Source organism: Beta vulgaris, chromosome 7 (assembly GCF_026745355.1).
Source record: "Beta vulgaris subsp. vulgaris cultivar EL10 chromosome 7, EL10.2, whole genome shotgun sequence".
NCBI lineage: Eukaryota > Viridiplantae > Streptophyta > Magnoliopsida > Caryophyllales > Amaranthaceae > Beta > Beta vulgaris.
Window position 1 is genome coordinate 17,327,805 of NC_079208.1, and position 19,977 is coordinate 17,347,781.

General features: G+C 38.1%; 1 protein-coding gene across 1 annotated transcript; it reads right to left on the minus strand.

Annotated features, from left to right (window-relative positions):
- Positions 1–9,079: 9,079 nt before the first annotated feature.
- LOC104898843 (protein trichome birefringence-like 11) lies at positions 9,080–19,350 on the minus strand. Its single transcript, XM_010685953.4, has 4 exons — positions 18,525–19,350; positions 17,291–17,680; positions 15,634–15,792; positions 9,080–10,083 (listed from the first exon to the last, which is right to left on the minus strand). The coding sequence occupies exons 1-4, from the start codon at positions 18,920–18,922 to the stop codon at positions 9,708–9,710; spliced, it is 1,323 nt and encodes a 440-aa protein (XP_010684255.1). The 5' UTR covers positions 18,923–19,350; the 3' UTR covers positions 9,080–9,707.
- Between the last annotated feature and the right edge of the window lie 627 nt (positions 19,351–19,977).

Below are 19,977 nucleotides of genomic sequence, written 5' to 3' on the forward strand. Positions count from 1 at the left end.
TTTGTTAAATTCTCTAGCCATGCGCTTTTTCTCCTAACGCCCTTCCTCTAATGTGGGAAGCACAGGCGCCCTCATGCAGCTCTTTCAGAACCTCCAACCCGTCCTTCCTACTGATACACTTGAGAAGTGGCCGGTTGAAGGATTTCTTGTACAGAGTTTTATTCCACAACTCGAACCATTTGTCCCTAGCTTTCACATACTTAGCTTCTAGGGGATCAAGGGGCAACCGGCATGTCTTCTTATATTCAATAATAGGGCTCATCCATTCATCTTCTCGGCTAAGAAACAAGATTTCCTTGGCAGCAATGCTCTTGGCCGCCTTGACCTCCCAGAACACTGTTCTAGGCACATCTCTCTCAGCCGAACTGGCTAGCTTGGAGAGGGCATCAGCTTGATCGTTTTCAGATCTTGGTACTTGATCCAAGACGAATCGTTTCAAAGACTTAACCTCCTCTTTTATCAGGCTCATATACTTGCTCATAGACGCCTCCTTGCATTCAGAGTCATCATTCACTTGGCTGACCATCAGCAAGGAATCAGTTTTTGCTTCAATTTCCAGAGCTCTTGCCGCCTTGCAAATTCTGATGCCGGCTAAGAGGGCTTCATACTCTGCTTCATTATTTGAAGCCTGTAATTGGAACTTCATAGCATACTCAAACTTGTCCCCTTCTGGTGACTGAAAAATGATCCCGGCTCCACATCCATGAGCAGTGGATGATCCGTCCACCATTAGAGTCCAATGCCTCTTTCCCTTTGCTGGGTCCTGGACGTTTTCTACTGTAGGCCGGGTGAGCTCTACAATAAAGTCCACCAAAGCTTGCCCCTTAATTGCTTTTCTGGGCTCGAACATCAGATCAAACATATTGAGCTCTACGGCCCACTTCAACATTCGTCCGGATGCGTCCATCTTATGCAACACTTGCCTTAACGGTTAGTCAGTATAGACTAGAATACTGTGAGCAAGGAAATAGGGTCTCAACTTTCGGCTGGCCATTAGCAGCCGCCAGGCTGAACTTCATTATTGACGAATACCTGCCTTTTGCGTCCTTTAGCACATGGCTAACAAAATAAATGGGTATTTGTACTGAATCTCTCTCAGCTAGGAGAACAGCACTTACCGCGAATCGGGACACGACCAGGTAAACATACAGCTTTTCCCCTTCGGCTGGGCTAATTAGCCTTGGTAACTGCCGAAGATGGTCTTTAACCTGCTGAAGTGCTTTCTCAACTTCCTCTGTCCATTCGAACTTTGCATTTTTTTTTTATGGTCGCAAATAAGAGATGACAATTGTCGCCTGATTTTGATAAAAACCGTCCAAGAGCGGCCAAACATCCCCTCAAACGCTGGACCTCCTTGATCCTGCACGGAGAGGTCATATTCAGAATTGCTTGAATTTTGTCAGGGTTGGCCTCAATCCCTCGTTGATCGACCAAAAACCCCAGAAACTTCCCAACCACTACGCCGAATACGCATTTCTGCGCATTGAGCTTTAGCTTGTACTTTCTCAAGGTGATGAAGGTTTCTCTTAAATCTTCCAAGTGATCATTTTCCTCTCGGCTTTTGATGATCATATCGTCAATATAAGCCTCCATATTTTTCCCTAGCTGCGGCTGAAAGACAGTATTGATGAGCCTCTGAAATGTGGCCGGTGCATTCCTCAGGCCGAAGGGCATCCGAAGCTAGCCATATAGCCCTTTTTCAGTCTTGAAAGAGGTTTTATCCTGATCATCTGGCCACTTAGGAATTTGGTGAAAGCCTGAGTAGGCGTCCATGAAACTAAGCAGTGCATGCCCTGCTATGGAGTCAACCAGCCGATCAATCTTAGCAGCGGGAAGCTGTCCTTAGGACAAGCCTTGTTCAAATCTGTGTAATCAACACACATCCACCAAGTACCATTCGGCTTGGGAACCATTACTACATTGGCCACCCAATTCGGGTAATAGGTTTCGCGGATGAATTTGGATTGGAGCAGCTTCTGAACCTCCTTATCAACTGCTTGGTTTCTGGCCGGCCCTAGATGCCTTTTATTTTGCCGGACTGGCTTCTTCCCCGACTCAATGTTCAACTTATGTACTGCCACTTCGGGATCAATTTCCGGCATTTCTTCCACTGTATAAGCAAAAACATCTTTAAACTCTCGTAGCAACGCAACCAAGGCGTCCTTAGTTTCAAAACTTAGGACGGACCCAATCTTCAATGTCCTCTCCAGACGCTCTGGGTTTAAACAGATTTCTATTGGGCTCTCTACTGGCTCTAGACGCTCTAGTCCCAAGCCCATGATGGCCATAACTTCATCAGATGAATTCTTCTCTTCTTTGATAGCTAAGCATCTCCTTTTCTTGCTAGGTAAGAGCATGGACGGCTTGCCCTCTTGGAGGGGCTTTGCCTATGCCTTCTCTACCTCATGCTTCAACTCACTTATATGGCCTTTCAGTTTCTCGGCCGGCTCATCTACCATGGCCTTTGGCCGCTCTGATCTCTCCTTCCATGATGATGGTTTCAATGTAGTAAGATAACATTCTCTTGCCGCCTGCTGGTCTCCATACAACGACCCAATTTTCCCACTATCACACTCAAATTTCATGAGCATCAGATGAGTCACAATGACAGCTTTGATATGATTTAAGGTAGGTCGTCCGAGGATGACATTATATGATGTCAGGTCTCGTACTACTAGGAACTTCACGAAGAGTGTTCTTGCAGCTTCTTTGTCTCTAACTCTGACGGGTAGGGTAACGGTCCCCATAGGATGAATTACCCCTCCGCCGAAACCAATGATAGGATGATTAACAGGAACCAAATCATTTTCATCAAACTTTAATCTTGAAAGACAATCCGCACTGATGATGTCGGTAGAACTTCCTGTATCAATCAGGATCCGTCTTACTCTGAGATTAGCAATCTTCATTTCCACCACCAGCGGGTCGTCATTAGGTGTTCTTATTTTTCCTCGATCCTGCTCACTGACCACAATCTTGGGGAAAGGATCAGCCTCAGCCTGATTGGTGAGCATCACCTAGCTGAGTTCCCTCAGATAATTTTTATGGCCGTGAGTTGTTGGACCTCCGGCTGCGAATCCCCCCGAAATTACCATTACCACGTCTTCATCGTTACTTTCGTCATCTTTCCTTCTTCCTTGACGATTATCTTTTTTCTGGAATTTCCTTCCTGACGAGGGTAGATAAGAGTTCATTTTTCCCTTTCGGGCCAAATCCTCCAATGCTCTCTTGAGATGCTTGCACTCATTCGTCTCATGACCACAATCTTTGTGGAAATGACAGTACTTACTTTTGTCCCTATTTATGTAGGGTGTTTTCATCTCTGCCGGCGCTTTCAATTCATGATGATCTTTGATTTCCATAACAATGGAATACTGATCTTTGTTGAACTCTATGTGCTCAACTTGAGGCTGCCGGCTCACATCTCCTGCTCCTCCTGGACGAGGTGGTCATCGTAGTGATCGCCCAAGTTTCAGCTTTCTTGGGAAGACTCTTTTTTGGCTGGATTGCCTCTTCAGTTTTCTTCGCCTCCGGCTGTTTGGCTTCTGCACAAACTTTCGTGGCATGGATGAATGCTTTGGCTTCCTTCAGAGCTTCTGTTAAGGTTGTTATCTTCTTCTTCACTAAATCAAACATAAAGCTGCCAGGTCTTAGACCTCGGATGAAGGCGTCAAACGCCACTCCAGCATTCAGATCCTGGATCTGCAATGCTTCCAAATTGAACCGTTTCACATAACTCCTTAAGGCTTCTCTAGACCCTTGAACTACCTTTCCTAAATGCATACTTGTCTTCTGTTCTTGACGATTTGCCACAAAATGGCTGGTGAACAAGATACGAAGCTCAGTGAAATTATTTACCGAGTTAGGAGGTAAATTGTTGAACCACTTCTGCGCCACTCTCTTCAATGTGGCCGGAAAGTTCTTACACCATGTAGCGTCATCAACACCCTGGACGTACATCTGGTGTTTGTAGGCTGACAAATGATTGTCTGGATCTGTAGTACCATCAAAATGCTCGATCGTCGGGAGCTTAACCTTCGGGAAAGGAGGAGACTCCATAATTCTGACCGAAAAGTGAGTCAGCCAATTAATCTGGAGTGCCCCCGCATGTCCCTCAGTGGGTATGTGCTCCCGGTGGTGCTCCTTCAATACTGGGTTTGAAGAGGTATTGGTGACGGCCTGACGCCTGTACACCATAGGTTGAACCACTGTTTTTTCTTGCCTTGGCTGAATAGCCGAAGGTCCATGACTTCTTCCTGCTGTCTTAGATGGAACTCTCAAAGACGGGTCCTTCATGTAAGGAGTAGAACCTGAGGCTGAGCGCTGAAACGCAGCAGCCCTCTTGGCCTCCAGATACTCCCTAGCATCTGTCTCCATCATACGACCAGTGGAAGGAATGTTATCTCCTGGACGGACTACTAGCTTCCAGTCCATCTTCCTCCTTGGCTCATTAACAGCTGGCTGTTTTCCCTTAGAAGGTGGCCTACATAGCTCTGGCCGAGGTGGCCAGCTGGTTCCTGGACGACCTTCTTGGGACTTTCCCTTGAGCGGCTTAGCAGCCTCTCCTCCTGGGCTTATCTGAAAGAACAGCATGTTGTTCTTAATTTGCTCTTCCATAACAGCGGCCATCCTGGTCGGGAAGTCATTTAAGACAGTCTCCAGATGACCAGCCCTGGACGATCAAGATTCTCCTGGATGACAGGGGTCCCACTTCTTCCGTCAAGATGAACGGCGGCATGGTGCCTGTCCCGTCCTCGGGGTGGCATCCCGTCATCCACTATATCCTCTACTTGAATTCTGAAACTTCTATTCCTAGCAATGTTTGATGAGTGACAATCAGTCATTGTTGCGTCTTCCTACAGACGGTGCCAAATGTTACGTAGTATGAAACCAGTACTTAAATACAACAACTCCCAACTTCAGGTTCTTAATTTGGAGACTCGTGCAACAATGATTGGACTCGAATCCCGATACTGAACTCCGATCAGCAACCTGCAAAAAAGGGACCACCTTGGAGGTTTGGGTGGTATTTCCCCCTCCGATGCTTAAGTCATATTTCAGGGATATGAAGGAACTTTTAGAGAGAGAAAGTAAAGAGAGAGAGAGAGAGAATGTGTGGCAGAATAACAGTATTATCCTCTGAAAAACGTACCTTTCCCCTGATTTCAAGGACTATTTATACTGTTTGAAATGACTGTTATACCTTGATGTCATCCTAATTTGAGAGCATCTGATTGGCTAAGCAATAAAATGGTGACACGTGGCAGGTATTGATTAGTCATCACACCTCACCTTTATGCAGGAGTATGAGATGCTTTAGCTGGTCCTAAGTACAGGCTTGGGCCACAAGAGTGGTTTTAGTACATCTTTTTCCTCAGAAAAGTGTACTTTAGCCCACATAATTTTCTGACCCATGTACTTTACCTTCATAAGCTTGCGCCACATGTAAGGCTAGGATGAAGCCACGTGTCATCTTGGTAGTCTTGATTTTTAGGCTACAACAAAACTAGTCTACCATAAGTCCATAATGGCCCAAAATCATTAAATCTGGCGAAGCCAATTCCTTCCTAAGTCTAGCAAAGCTAGCATAAGCAACCCTTTTGAGTCCAGTCCAGTCCACGTCTGCATTTGCGCATAGTTAGGCCCATGTCGCCTTCATAACCATAATCATTGCCATTTCTACTCATTTTTCATTTTCATTCCCATTAGCATGCGTGTCCACTTTCATCCTCATTTGCCATCTCTCATTTTCATTTCTCATTTCCCATCTCCGTTCCCATCTCTCTATCCCTCCATCCCCTATTTCTATGTCTCATTTAGAAAGCATCATTTCTTAAAATTTACGAGGTTCATTCGATTTCTGTTCAGCATGGATCGTGAGATTATAACTTGGGAACGCCCGACAGAGAGGATACAACGTCAACCTACTCCCAGACTCGTCAAACGCATTCTCACATTATCAGACAAATCCTTTGACTCGTCTGAATCATCATCTGAAATGGAAGACGCTAACGAACAACTCAGTGCCAGCTTCAACTGATGAACTCTCGTCTTGTGGAACAAGACAAAGAGATTAAGGCACTGAGAGAGAAATTGACTGAAGAACAAGCGCAAGTTGACTCTCCTCCGCCACCACCACCACCACCTCCTGATAAGACCAAGACAAAACTTAGGTTTGAGAAACTCGAGCAATTAATTCAGCCAATCCATGCGCTCGAGGGTCAGGCTCATGGCCATGACATTATTGATTCTGAATTGACAGAAAAACTCCCTAAAAGGGTAACATCGGGTGACCTTCCAAAATTCAAGGGAGTTAAAGACCTGGAGGACCACTTGAGAGCTTTCTCCATATCTATGGCTCTCAAGGGAATGAGCAAGGAGCTATTTGCTTATGTTTTTCCTTTTAGCTTGGATGCACATCCATCCAAATGATTCAGATCACTGAACAAAGCTAAGCTGAATGACTGGGGCTATATTAGAGAAGAGTTCCATAAACAATACATATATAATATTGAGCTTCCATTGGCCTTCGTGAGTTGGAATTTACTAAACAGAATTTCAATGAAGATTTCATCACCTTCCTTAACAGTTGGAAAGAAAAAGCTGCACAAATGACTAATAGGCCATCTCAGGAGGATCAAGTCCGACTGGTGATTCGTAACCTGCAGCCTAAGTATGTGGATCATATCAATTACCAACCCATAGAGTCTTTCATGAAGCTCTATTAGGTAGGTCTGCTGATTGAAGAAGAGGTACAGGCCAACAAGAAAAAGGAGTCCTACAACAACAACTCTTTCAAGAGGAGTAATAACAGCGCTTCTACCTCTAAAAGCAACGACATCAACTCACTGACTAACAAGAGAGGTTATCAAGGACCTCAAAGGTCATTCACTCCATTGGGCATGAATCTAGAAGAAGCCTTCACTAGGCTTCATGCAAAAGGAGTGCTTCAGCCTATCGGCCTTACTCCGGACCCTCCTTCTGAGAAAAGGTCCAATAAACGGAATCCTAATGCCTACTGCAAGTACCATCAAGGGAACGAGCATACGACATCACAATGTTGGACTTTGAAGCATCATCTACAAGATATGGTTGAAGACGATAGATTACTAGTTTTGCCTTGCAGGAAAAGTCGGGATTAGCGACAACCCCTTGGGAAGTGCCTAAATAATGCTGGTGCATGTTCATTTAACGCTAGTTTTCTAGGTTGAGTCGGAGAATCCCTCCCCTAGCTCTTTCATTTCCCTTCTTGTCAAGTCTATGTCCTTTAGGTTTTTTTTATTTCTACTAAGCCTTGTTTTGTTTATTTCTAATTAATAAAATAATTACATTTTCATTGGCCTTCCATCATTTTATTTATGCTTCTAATTCAATGATGAAACTTAAATCACCTAATGAATTTGACTAATAATAATAAAAGGAGATCTAAAATATAAAATAATGATAAAAAACAGAGGACATACTTTGGATCAGAAGTTGTTCCCTTCTCCCTTTCATTAACCTTCATAGGCCATCCACATACAACCAAGAAAAAGCAAAAATACTTTAAACCATCATCTCCATTAGCCAAATAGTCTTTCAATTCAAAACTTCATAAATATCCTTCAAGCCTTCCAATACCCTAAACCAAACTTGCTTGTAAGCCTTACTATATATTAAAAAAAAAAACATCAATGCCAGGCAAAAGTAAAAAGATAAAGTAAAAAAATTCAAAGTGCGAAAAAAGAAGAAGACAAAAGCAAAAGAAAACGCACAAGACAAAAAGAAAAGAGTGCTAAAAGAAAAAGGCAAATGCAAAAAAGAAATAAAAAGTCACGTTAGGGCTTGCACACAAGTTTTACCCCTCATTCAAATCCTTCAACCCGTCAAAACCTTAGCCTACATAATTCAAATTCATGAACCTACCTTAGCCCATCCAATTAAATCTTCATCAAACCTAAAGCCTTTAACCTTTCATCAACCGTAACTCCTTATTCAAGGTATGTCCAAGCCCACTAGGGTTCCGTTTGGTAGGGCGTAAAACATTTTCAGTGTAAAATGATTTTCATGGAAAGCAATTTACAATGGAAAACACAATTCCAAAATTGGTTTTCCGTTGTTTGGTTCGATGTAAGAAAAATGATGAAATGAAAGGGAAAGTAAGGAGGTAGTGAGAGGAGTGTACAAGAGAGATAAGGAAAATAGTTTTCCCTTCATTTTGAAAGGAAAATGGTTTTCCATCATTGGGAGTGTAATTTTACCCCAAAGGAAAATGATTTTACACTCTCTTGCCAACCAAACAATGTAAAACTGAAAATAGAGGAAAACAGTTTTCCGGGAAAACGTTTTACGCCCTACCAAACGGAGCCTAGGTTGAAAACTCGAAAGGGCGACCTAGGCAAAAGTTAGGGCACAAAATATATATATATATATATATATATATATATATATATATATAATATATATAATATATATATATAATATATATAAAGAAATTAGATCTTGAACTACGAATGGTCTGATTCCGCAAGAATATGTAGGAATACTCATCTCTAGGTCCCACCGCTTCAATAAAATAAAATTAATCAAATTCTAATGATTTGACACATCAATAATAAGGGTATTTAGAGCACACAGTCAAGTTCAAAGGTATTTGAGAAATTCCCCAAACATGAGGGGTAATTTAAGAATTACGTTAAAACTCAAGGATACATGAGAAATTTTCCCTAAAATATTTGAAAACAAAACAAAATGAAAAATAAGGTGTGGCTCACATTCATTGTGACCCCGTCCATAACACCCATGATCATTTTTAAAAGATGACCACATTAATGTTTTTTTCAGGAGTTAAAAACACTTGAAGCACTTCTATATTTACTTATATGTATCGTTAAGGACATAAGCACTTTTGAAAGCTTGTGTCCTTAACTATACATATAAGTAAAATACAACTATACCTTCAAGTGTTTTTAACTCTTGAAGAAAACATTAATTGAAAAAACTAGGGAAAAGAAGCGAAACTGGTGAGATCAGGAGTGCTAGCCCAGGGCTGTCCAACTATGTCACCAGGAAAAACCATGTAGATTTTAGTGTTCAGCAATGGAGTGAAAATAATTGCTATTGACTTTTCAGCTGTTTCATACATGTATATCTATATTATAAAAACTCTATAAAGACAAAAAATGTATCTTCAGAACAATTCAATATGCTGAAAAAAATTACAATTTACTATCTACTACATATTTACCAAAACTCAGTAAGTAATTCTTGCCTCCCTCGACTCCATTCTAGAGATATTTGATATCCAACCCAACACTTCTTTGCTTCTCTTAAGCAAACTTAACCTTTTGTGAGTAGTAAGAATTCCTCCTCACATTACTCCAATAACATGGCAACCCCCTATTTACTGGCACACAAACAAGTCCCACGACTTTGCGAGTAACGGAGTACTGGCTTTTGATGGTCATACCATACTGTATTCATCTACAAACAACCCAAATAACCAGCATATTTCCAAAGATCCAAAAACAAAGCAAACTTCCATCAGAAAAAGAATCAAGCTGCGCTAAGTGATACATCACTCTGCTACACATGCGACAACACTCCGAGTAACGTGAAAGCCGGAAGACTTCATCAGAAGAAAGTGTGTAGTTTCCAAGTAAAAGCAAGCTGCTTATAGAACCAACAAATAAATCCCTCTAAGATAACTACCTCAACCACGAAGGTTTTCACATCAAGTCTTTGGCTTGAAGTTCTACAGTAAAATTCGTTGAGCGACCTGACTGCTGCTTGAGGAAGACAGCATATAGAAGTTCGTTCCATGTATCAGGAACACCAGGCAAGCACCAGTGACTACAATCTTGCCGGTGAATAGGAGCTGGTTTTGGACCCAGATAGTAAAGTGATGAATGTCCATCTCTTCTCTGTAATGTCAAATAGGTCACATTTAACAAGTTCACTTTAGTCACATGAGATCCATTTGCATGATCTGACAGAGCATCGTTCAAAGTATTGAAATGGCCCCAAGTATAGGGCAAGTTGGGAGCTGTTAAGTCAGGCAGTGTTTCTAAATGACAAGACCCACCAGTTTTCCAATCGCCTCCACTGTGGAAGAAATTTGCCTCGTTAGTAAACATTCTTTATTGCTTCCAAAAGTTGATGGAAGCTATAACTACAAGATACACTTTAAAAAGACAAAATTTATATCAGGACACTCAAATGACACAACAAAACATAGTGATAGAGATGACAAAGCCATCTTCTGTTATGTTGTAATAAAGATAAGTCATCTACTATTATCTTGTTAAAAACTCTGTAATTATTCACATGTAACTTATCTTTTGGTTAGCATAACAAACAATAGCTATCTTGTCATAACTTTGTATAAATTATGACACAAGTTAATAATATTAAGCTTTCCAATTCTCTATACATAGAGAACAGAAAATCACTATCAGATATCTAGCTCACCAGAACAAATTTGAGGATTAAGGCAACTGAGAGCCAAACAAATACAGAGGCAGGATGACGTGGAGAACATATGGAACAATAAATTTACTGCTTAAGGCCCCCACTTGGCTGGGTTTAGAAGGGTCCTATAAGGGATGTACAACACACTGTTTTCTTTTTCAGAACATGCATATTAAACTTAATTTCTAGATTAGGAGAAAAGAGCTAAGCTCAGATAGCTAGCTATGGTGCCAGAGTGGAAGTTACTATGGAGTATGGACCTCTGGATTTGACATAGAAAGCATATACACCCAACTCATAAACAAGATACTAGCTCTAAACACTTGTCCGAAACGAGCAATATAATCAGGTTTGAAAATTATACAAGCACTACCAAATATCCTTGAAGGAAGTTGGAAATGTGATGCAAGTCATTACTAGTATCCTTAGTGCCTAAAGTAGTACATATTTACCTAGTGAGACAGGTGTGTACTCTCACTTGTTAATAGTTCAATGCAGGAACTTTTAATCCCAATTAGAACTTGTAAATTGAAATATATGATGGGAAATAGTTTAAATAAGTGGGCATACATAAACAGATTGCATATTTCCACATTAAAAATGAAAACATGCAATTTATTACTAGTATCCTAGATTCCTCGGTGCCTAAACAAGATACTAGCTCTAAGCAATTGTCCGAAACGCACAATCGAATCAGGTTTGAAAATTATATAAGCAGTACCAAATATCCTTGATGAAAGTTGGAAATGTGATGCAAGTCATTACTAGTATCCTCGGTGCCTATAGTAGTACATATTTACCTAGTGAGACAGGTGTGTACTCTCACTTGTTAATAGTTCAATGCAGGAACTTTTAACCCCAATTAAAACTTGTAAATTGAAAAATATGATGTGAAATAGTTTAAATAAGTGGCATACATAAACACATTGCATATTTCCATTTTAAAATGAAAACATGCAATTCCACCCAAGTGACTTAATCAGCATGTTACTAATTGATTATATGGTGGAACTTCAGTATATAGTGGCTATAATATGTTGGACGTGTAACAGGTTTACATAGTGCAAGTTGACTATTGCCAATTAAAAAAAAATGAAGAGGGAAGAAGAAAAGAACAAGAAAAAAGTGGATATAAAAGGAAAAACTTAAAAGGGATTTTTATCATATATTTCAAGGGTTTATTAGGGAATATTTGATCCAAATGGAGCTTGTTCAGGACATGTTCCCTGATGAAAATCATGCCACTTTAGTATCTAAAGCAGTAGGGGAATCATCTTGTATTTTATCTGAATCTAGGCTTTTAGGCATTGTGTGCTAGCTCCTCCTTGTGCATTGTGAATTCTATTTAATCTGAAATTGTAATTATATTAGCAGTTTATAGTTTCCACTTGCCACTATTCTCCTCACCCCCAACCTCCCAATTTCTTTTCTGCCCCTTTTTGTTTGCCCCAATCCCTTTTTTTAACTTTTTGGAGAGTTGTTTGGTTGGTTATCTGATCTTTTTAAACAGGTATGGACTTAAAACAGGTACAGGGTACGTCAACTTAGAAATATAGAACATACAGTAAAAAAAGTATTATATAATATAGAAGTACTTCATTTCAAATATACTTCATTATATATATCAAAAGGAGGAAATTTTCGACTTCTTCAAAAGAATACAAAAATTGTAAAATTCAAGTTAGATGAAGAAAAGGAATAAAGCTAAAAATTAGTTAGGAAAAACTAGAACAAGAAATCTGATACTCGTACTGCACTCGTATCCCATATCGTACCATTGCCATTTGCCAAAGGGAAATACCCAAGTTTCATAGCTCATGACGTCATTGCCGGTTGATCTCTAAAGTAATCATTGCCTAAAGGTGTACTCTTTCATGGTGATAAAAAGATACTCTATATCAAATTAGTTCAAACACTTTTCTTTTCCGTCTGCCTCAGCACAGTTTGAACACCTCTATTTTGGAAATGGTCCAACTAATATTTTGATACTTTTGTTCTACCCCCATTCCCCCCACTCTCTCACTTCCAAAAAATGTACCCTATTGGATCAAATCAATTTGAACTTGAAAGATATAATACGATTTTAAATGGGACTTGAAAATTTGTGACTCCATTGGTGGACTTAAATGAGCTCGAATTCGGGATCCAACTATTAATCACATACAATTTCATCCAACTTAAGTTTGACCTATTGCCATCTCTACCTATAAACAAGGATAAGATCAAATCTCCATTTTGTTGTTCATCCAACTTGCTATACACAAATTGCAACATTCGACTTTCAAGAAAAATCATGTTAAGAAAATGAATGTTGTTCTTTGGTAAATATGTGTTTGCCGAGATGAATGTATGCTGACCAACAAAGAGACAAAAAAGTCAAATCAAAGAAATCCACAATAAGGTCGAAAGGAATACAGGTCACGGCGATTTGGACATGTCCAACACCAATATTTGATTTGAAGAATCAAATTTTTGAATAATTGAGATATTAATAGATGTCGAGTTTTGAAGATGACCCAAATGAGAAAGTTAAAAAGGAAATTGAATAATTAGGTCTCGAAGAATATATATTACCTAATGTGAACCGAGAAGAATGATTGATATGAGTGACTTATAGGGTGACATTATGATTTCATCGTTATGCAATATTATTGATTGCAATACCAAAATCCTAATCCTAAAGCATAGGATCTGCCTCACTAACCAAGATGTAACCCATGAGTTGCTCGTGTAATTTCTTCTCCTCCGCATTTTTAATCCATCACCCAGCAAACAGGCAAATCATGCAACATCCAGTAGAATTCAACTCATTGCCAACCCAAGTAAAACATAAAGGTTAAGGTAAAAATTAAATTTTGCTGTACCCTTGATATATTCATATAACTATACTCATAAGATACTCTGACAAGCATCTTTTTAAACGTTAGCCTGATAATAACCTTTCTTTCACGGAAAACCAGCTAAGCTTCCTTTTAGGGCAACCAGCGGCTCGATTAGATCCTTATTCCATCCCCCTTGGCTAGATTGTGATGACTGATGTGATACTGTTATTTGCTACCTCTTCGCCTCACCTGACTTAGGAAAAACCTAAGTCGATATTCTCAGGTGACTTTAGACAAGGAAACCAATGGGTTCCCACTAGAAGAGAGTAAAGAAGGATTGGGGATATTGCACTATTTTCTGAAGAAAGGAAGTTCATAAATTTATTTTCAAAGGGATTCTACTAAACAGCTACCATCCTTCCCTCTTGCTTTCCTCCTCTTCCCTTTATTCCATTTTTCCCATTTACAATTGCTCGCAGCAGACAAACTTATAGTTCCCTACCTTCTTTTCTCCACTTCAATAATATTCTGTGTAGATATACTCTTTGGATCCACTTTCAACATCTGATACTTTTGGAGCATTTCTCACACAGGATACCAAAATATGAGGCCAGAAATCAAAGAGAACTAATATGGCCTGCCATATTTCACATTCACTTTCTCCTTTCCATCTCTATATATGGAGTTGTGATACTTTGACTAAATGTTTACCTGGAAAGCCTAAAATTATAGACTTGTTAGCCCTTATAGACTCTGATCTAAACTTATTAGCTATTATCTCAACTTTTCAAAAAGAAAAGAGCATACACTACATTTATTTCCACAAAATTTCAAAGTCTGTATTGTTTTGTGAACAGAAGAGGTTAGCTAAAACCACAAAAACAGAGCTGAATTTAGTAAAAAGGATCATAAGTTCATTTTTTCTAGCCAAACCAAGAATGAATGTCAACTCAGGCAATCTGCTTTCCAATCACTAATACAACCTGAAAAGCAAACCAAATGCTACTAGTAATATTGAGTATTGACCAATAATCTTTTGGATGGTTCAGGTCAGTTTCCAGCTCGCTTCCCTAGTTGTGAAGCACCATTGTGTACTAATTGATATGGCTAATTAGGAACATATACAGCTGATGCAAGGCTGATACAAGGCCAATAAGGACAAGATAAAAACATGCCACGTAAACCACACATTAACAACAATCATTGAAACGACACAGGGAGGACCCATCAAAATGACACAGCATTTAAGAATCCACCCATAATGTACAACCTATACTCCAAATAAACCACAACGGTTCTGCCGGCCATTTCAAGTTCTTGATAATTCTGTCACATCTGTGTTACCAAATATTAATTCTTCAAATTATCCTCCTAGTGACATAAACTTGATGACATACAGAGAAGGGACAAAAAGCCATTTCAAGACTAGCTCTAGAGCATTTCAAATAGCTAGTAAGGTCACTGAGTATGTAGCAGTGAACTATGATTTTAAGTAGCAATCCAAGTATCGATAGTGTTTTGCTAGCCATAATCCTCATCCAAAAAAAAACTTCTTTTTATTTTTTATCACCCTTTTATCCTGGACATATTAACCATGGCCTAGGATGTTAAGCTAACTCGACTACCACCTTCTGCAAACTATGAAACCTTCATATATAAGCATAAGCTTCACGCCTTCTCCACAAAAATAAATACATATGCAAGAATAAAAGGGTGTAAAACAAAAAAGATACTTTTATAGAGGTTGATGCCGTCGTTTGTTATACAATGTTTTCATATTAATCGATCACATAAGAAGTGACCCAATTCAAGCCCAAAAGGACAACATAATTTTTCCAAGTGCCTGTCATGATAATCCACTCAGGGGAAGGGAAAGGAGTAACTTTATGTTTTGACTCGTTCAGTCCCCAAATCAAAGTCAAACCATGCACACTATTGTTTGCCCGCAATTCATAATTGACTAGGCCACATCAACTCCACAATGAATACTAAAAATATTCTTCACCTATATCCTAACAAGATCTAGAATAACAGGTCTATGGATACTCGCTAGCATCATAGTCCCTATGCTCTCTAAAAGTTGTTCTAGTTTGACTTTCACATTTCCAATACACAACTTTGACTATCATGACTTTAGCTATCTATTAATACAATTATAAAAAGTTGTACTTTAAGAAAAAAATTGAGACAAATCCAATAACATTTTACACATTAACATTTTTTTATATGTGAGTAAAATATTTGGTCAAATTGTTGTTGGGAGTAGTGCAAAACCCAAACTGGAACAAATATTAGAGACCGGAGGTGGTTTAAACTATTCAAAAAGAAATGAAAAAGGAGTAAGTTATCAGCAAAGTCAAACCTGAAATGCACAGGAGCATAGGACCGAAAGAAGACACTTGTCTTGCTCACATTTACTTGACTATCTACCCAACTGGCTAGAGTCTCTATTGAGCGCCTGAAAGCAGTTTCAACAGTCATATTCGACTTTATTGCATTTCCTTCTTCGAAGTAACAGCCACTGAAGAGTTATGAATTCAAATGTTAAGAAGTTACATAACAAGGAGAAAATTATTAAGATAGCAACTTCCGGAAAAACAAATATAATCTAAGATAAAATGATGGCAGTCAAACTGAAATCCTCTATGAAATCTATACATATCGTGATTCTGAATCAACCAAGTTTTTGCAAAACCTTTGAGTAAACTTATCGAACGATAAAATAATAATGACTATCCAATGGAACTTTATCTAAATGAAATGTTATTTGTTTCAACGGCCACAATCGAATAGAATGTAAAAAAAACAATTTTGCTTCTTTATTTTTGAAGTTAGGACCGGATCCATTTTTTTAAGAGTGAAAAGTTCTTTTATTACACAACACTTTTTCCTTTCAATTGAACTTATTAAATTCAGCAATCGGGTTCATCCATACAAATAATAATTTGAATGAAAAGAAAAAGACTATGATCATACAAGAAAAATCTTTATTTTGCCCAACTCGATTCTAAAACTAATAATTGCTCTTATCTTTGCCTTATAACTGGGAAGAAGATGTCATCAAATAGATGAGATCGAGTGAGGATGAAAGAAGCAGCCCAGAGAACAAACATAAGACAAGACAATGCAAATTGGGACCTTTGCAGGGATTACAAACACTGGAGTATATAATTTCAATATATAACAGATTACAAGTCCATGAGACCTAAGGTAACATTCTAACTTCAATGGTACTAATAGATCACAAAATTGTCAAGCATGCTATCAACACAGGTTAATTTGAAGTAAGAAAGGGAAAGGTCAATCCTCAAACCTGTATCTGTACAACTTAAAATTGACTCGGGATTTAAGAAGTTCCATTTTAAATCAGCTACCAGTCTATATTCAATGTTAAATACTTCTCCAGTATGGGAGTATTCAATCATATAGTGATGCCATGACTTCAAAGTTCAGATACTCCACTTCAGTCCTAAAACATGTTCTCTTTTTTTGCTGTTTTGAAACCCTAACAACCTATTTGGTAGGCGCTAATAAATGGTAGTAATAGTAATGTAGTTTTTGTGTGAATTTGTAAAACAATGCTCATGTCAATAACCATAGTAATGCTACTTCACCCCCCCCCCCCCCAAAAAAAATATATATATATATATATATTTTTTCTTCCCTAAAGCAACATTAACATCCATTACCGCTTGGGGATGTGGTGTTGAGCGCTAAACTAGTAACGAAAATGTATGAAGATATTTTTTACAGGATTACACTAAAAATTAATTATCTTACTACAAATTATTACCATCTCTGAAGCTATCATTGAACAAATTATATACACAAAAGTATGATTGTGGTAAAAAAATTTGAACCCCAAATCACTCATTGAACAAATTACATTCCTTTGAGGAAAAGGGAATTGGGGGAGTTCAATAAACGGGAAGTATCCCTTAGCCTGGCAAAATATAGAATTAAAGAGAGATACATATTCCCTAGCATTTACTTGAATGATAAACGAACATTGTATTTACCTCCTAATTGTTTTATCATAAGTCCACCAATGCCCAGCATTAAAAATTAGTACATCAGCATCTTTCCATTTGCTAGAGCTCCAATCCAGCTGATCCAGTTTGAGGGTGTACCTCACATTTGGTGGGGAACCAGGAGGAGGCCTGCCTTGCACCACTAAGAATGGAGCTCTGTAGTATTCAATAGTGCAATTAAAATCCCGAAACATAAACACCAAAGAGCCCATGTGCTTCGTAATTGGGTTTCCATTTACTTCATAGATTGAAGACTTATTAGAAACTGCAGAAGAAAGCATACACAAGAGGGATTCCCATTGATTTCTTCCGATTGAGTCGCCAACAAATACAAGCCTCTTGTTCCTAAGCTTTTCTAACATCACCTTTGCATTAAATCTGTCAACAAACGAAAAGAGATGTTAGGAATCCAAATATGTATTCAGTCGTTCATAACATAGTAGCCGGAGATTGAGTCTATATTATAAACTTCTAGATCATCTAAACTAATACTAATAGCTTTGTTAAACAATTACCAAAGACTAAGAGCACCTTATGCGGAAAGAAACGGAGCCTAATTTCCCCCTATTTTAATGCTGAAGGTGCATATGGCGAAACAGACAGATTCAAAACACATTCTAGGACAGCCTCCAAGGAGTTGACCTGCTGAACTCGCTGATACCTTAAAACATCAAACTAACCTAACCAGCATAATAGGAACAACTATTTAAAATCATAACCCCTATCATACAATAGAATTAATGAAAAAGTTGCAATAAAAAATGTATAGTTAATTCTGTCAGACAAAGAAACGCAAATCAGGTACTACAATGCCCAGTAACATGACACAGAAAGAAAATACACAATACATGATACATTATGTTGTAAATTCACATACATTCCATAATACAAGTAATATCTCCTCTTAAATTAGAGAAGTTGAAACAATTCAAACATCTTCAGAAAGGAAAAAGAAACACACACACACACATTAGATAGAACAATGCCCAAATTATGACAGATTAAAAACATACACATGAATAGTCTATGTAACTTCAAATGTAAAATCTGTGAAATTAAAGAAGTTGAACAACTCAAACATCTTCCCTCAAAACAAACAACAATAAAGCCAAAATGATTTGGGGAATCGTTATAGGAATTCATTTCCGTGACCAATGCAATGAACAATATAAAAGAGAAGAAATAAGTCAAAGAAGGTAAACACAAGAAAAATGAAGTAAACCTGGGCATATTGCATGAATTTGGTTGCCATCTCCACTTAGTATATGAATTATCAGGTCTACCATTCTCAGAACACCTAAAACCACCATCAACAAATAAACAATCTTTGGAATCATAAAGAGGGTAACTTTCATCCCAAACCCATTTTCCATCAAAATAATCACAATCTTCATTAATCTTTGAAGAAAATCCCAAATGCTCATTTTCACCAGCAGTTACTCCAAACCACCACGTCACTCCACCACGTGACCTGAATCCACCACCATTTCCAACTCCATTATCAAAGTAGAAAAGAGAGCATAGAAGACACAAAGTCAGAACCAAAAAACCCACTATTGTTACTGACAGTTCAAGTGGGTTTAATCTGTTGAATTTCTTGAAGAAATCAAGCTGATTCATGGCTTTTTTTTTTCTTTCTCGAAATTAAAGTTCCTGAATCTACAACTTGGAGTTTGTTTTTTACAGTTCAAAAAAAAAACTTGCAATTTTGAAATGGGTATTTCTTTATATGCAAAAGGGTATATTTTTTTTGAAATGGGTATAATTATAAACAGCCCAAATGGGCAAAAAAGTTCAAATTGTAGCTTTTTAAGTGGATAAAAATGGTGTGAAAAAAAGAGGAAGTTATCATCAAAAATGGACAAGAGTCCAAAGGTGGTTAATGAGATAGAAAGAAGAGGGGGGCAATGCAAGTAACGCATTAAAGGTTGATGTATTTATTTATTTACTCAAATGAATAAGGATTAATTAATTGATGAAGTTTCCCTAAGAAAAATAATTAATGAAGTCGTGGTTTAGACGGTGAGAGAGTTTTGGGGAAGTGGGACAGCTAGGAAGTGAGTAGTAACGAGAGGAATCAAAATGCGGCCTGTGTGGTATGAATATTATTTTTTTTGTTTGTAATCTTAAGAAGAAAATAAGAAGTTTCCTGCAATTCTATTAATCATTATTGGACATAATATTGTAATTAAGGGGACCAACAAATGTGTCAAAGTGTCAATATTGCACGATGCTTAGACATTTGAATTCATCAAACTTGTGCTGAAGCCTGAAATTATCATCTGGCTGCTGGAAGAATAAGTTGTAGACGAGACAAAGTTGTTAGAAGTTAGAAGGTGTTTCAAAAAAAATGTCACAAGATATTTCCAATTTCTAATGAGAAAAAGTATTAACAATCCATATCATGATAGGTAGAGGAACTTGTATTAAAGTAGGAGCCTAAAGAGTAATGATGTAGACGCGATTTAGGTCATGTTTGACCAATAGAGTTTAAAGTTTAGCTGTTAAAGTTTAGTGTTCGTTATTAGAGTTTTAACTTTTTGTTCAACAGATTTGATTGTTGATCTGACAACTTTTTTTAAAAATGTGTTTGATAACAATAAACTGATTGTTAAAATGTTATTACCATTTGTTTGTGGGAAATGACATTTATCGACATTTTACTACATGTGTGT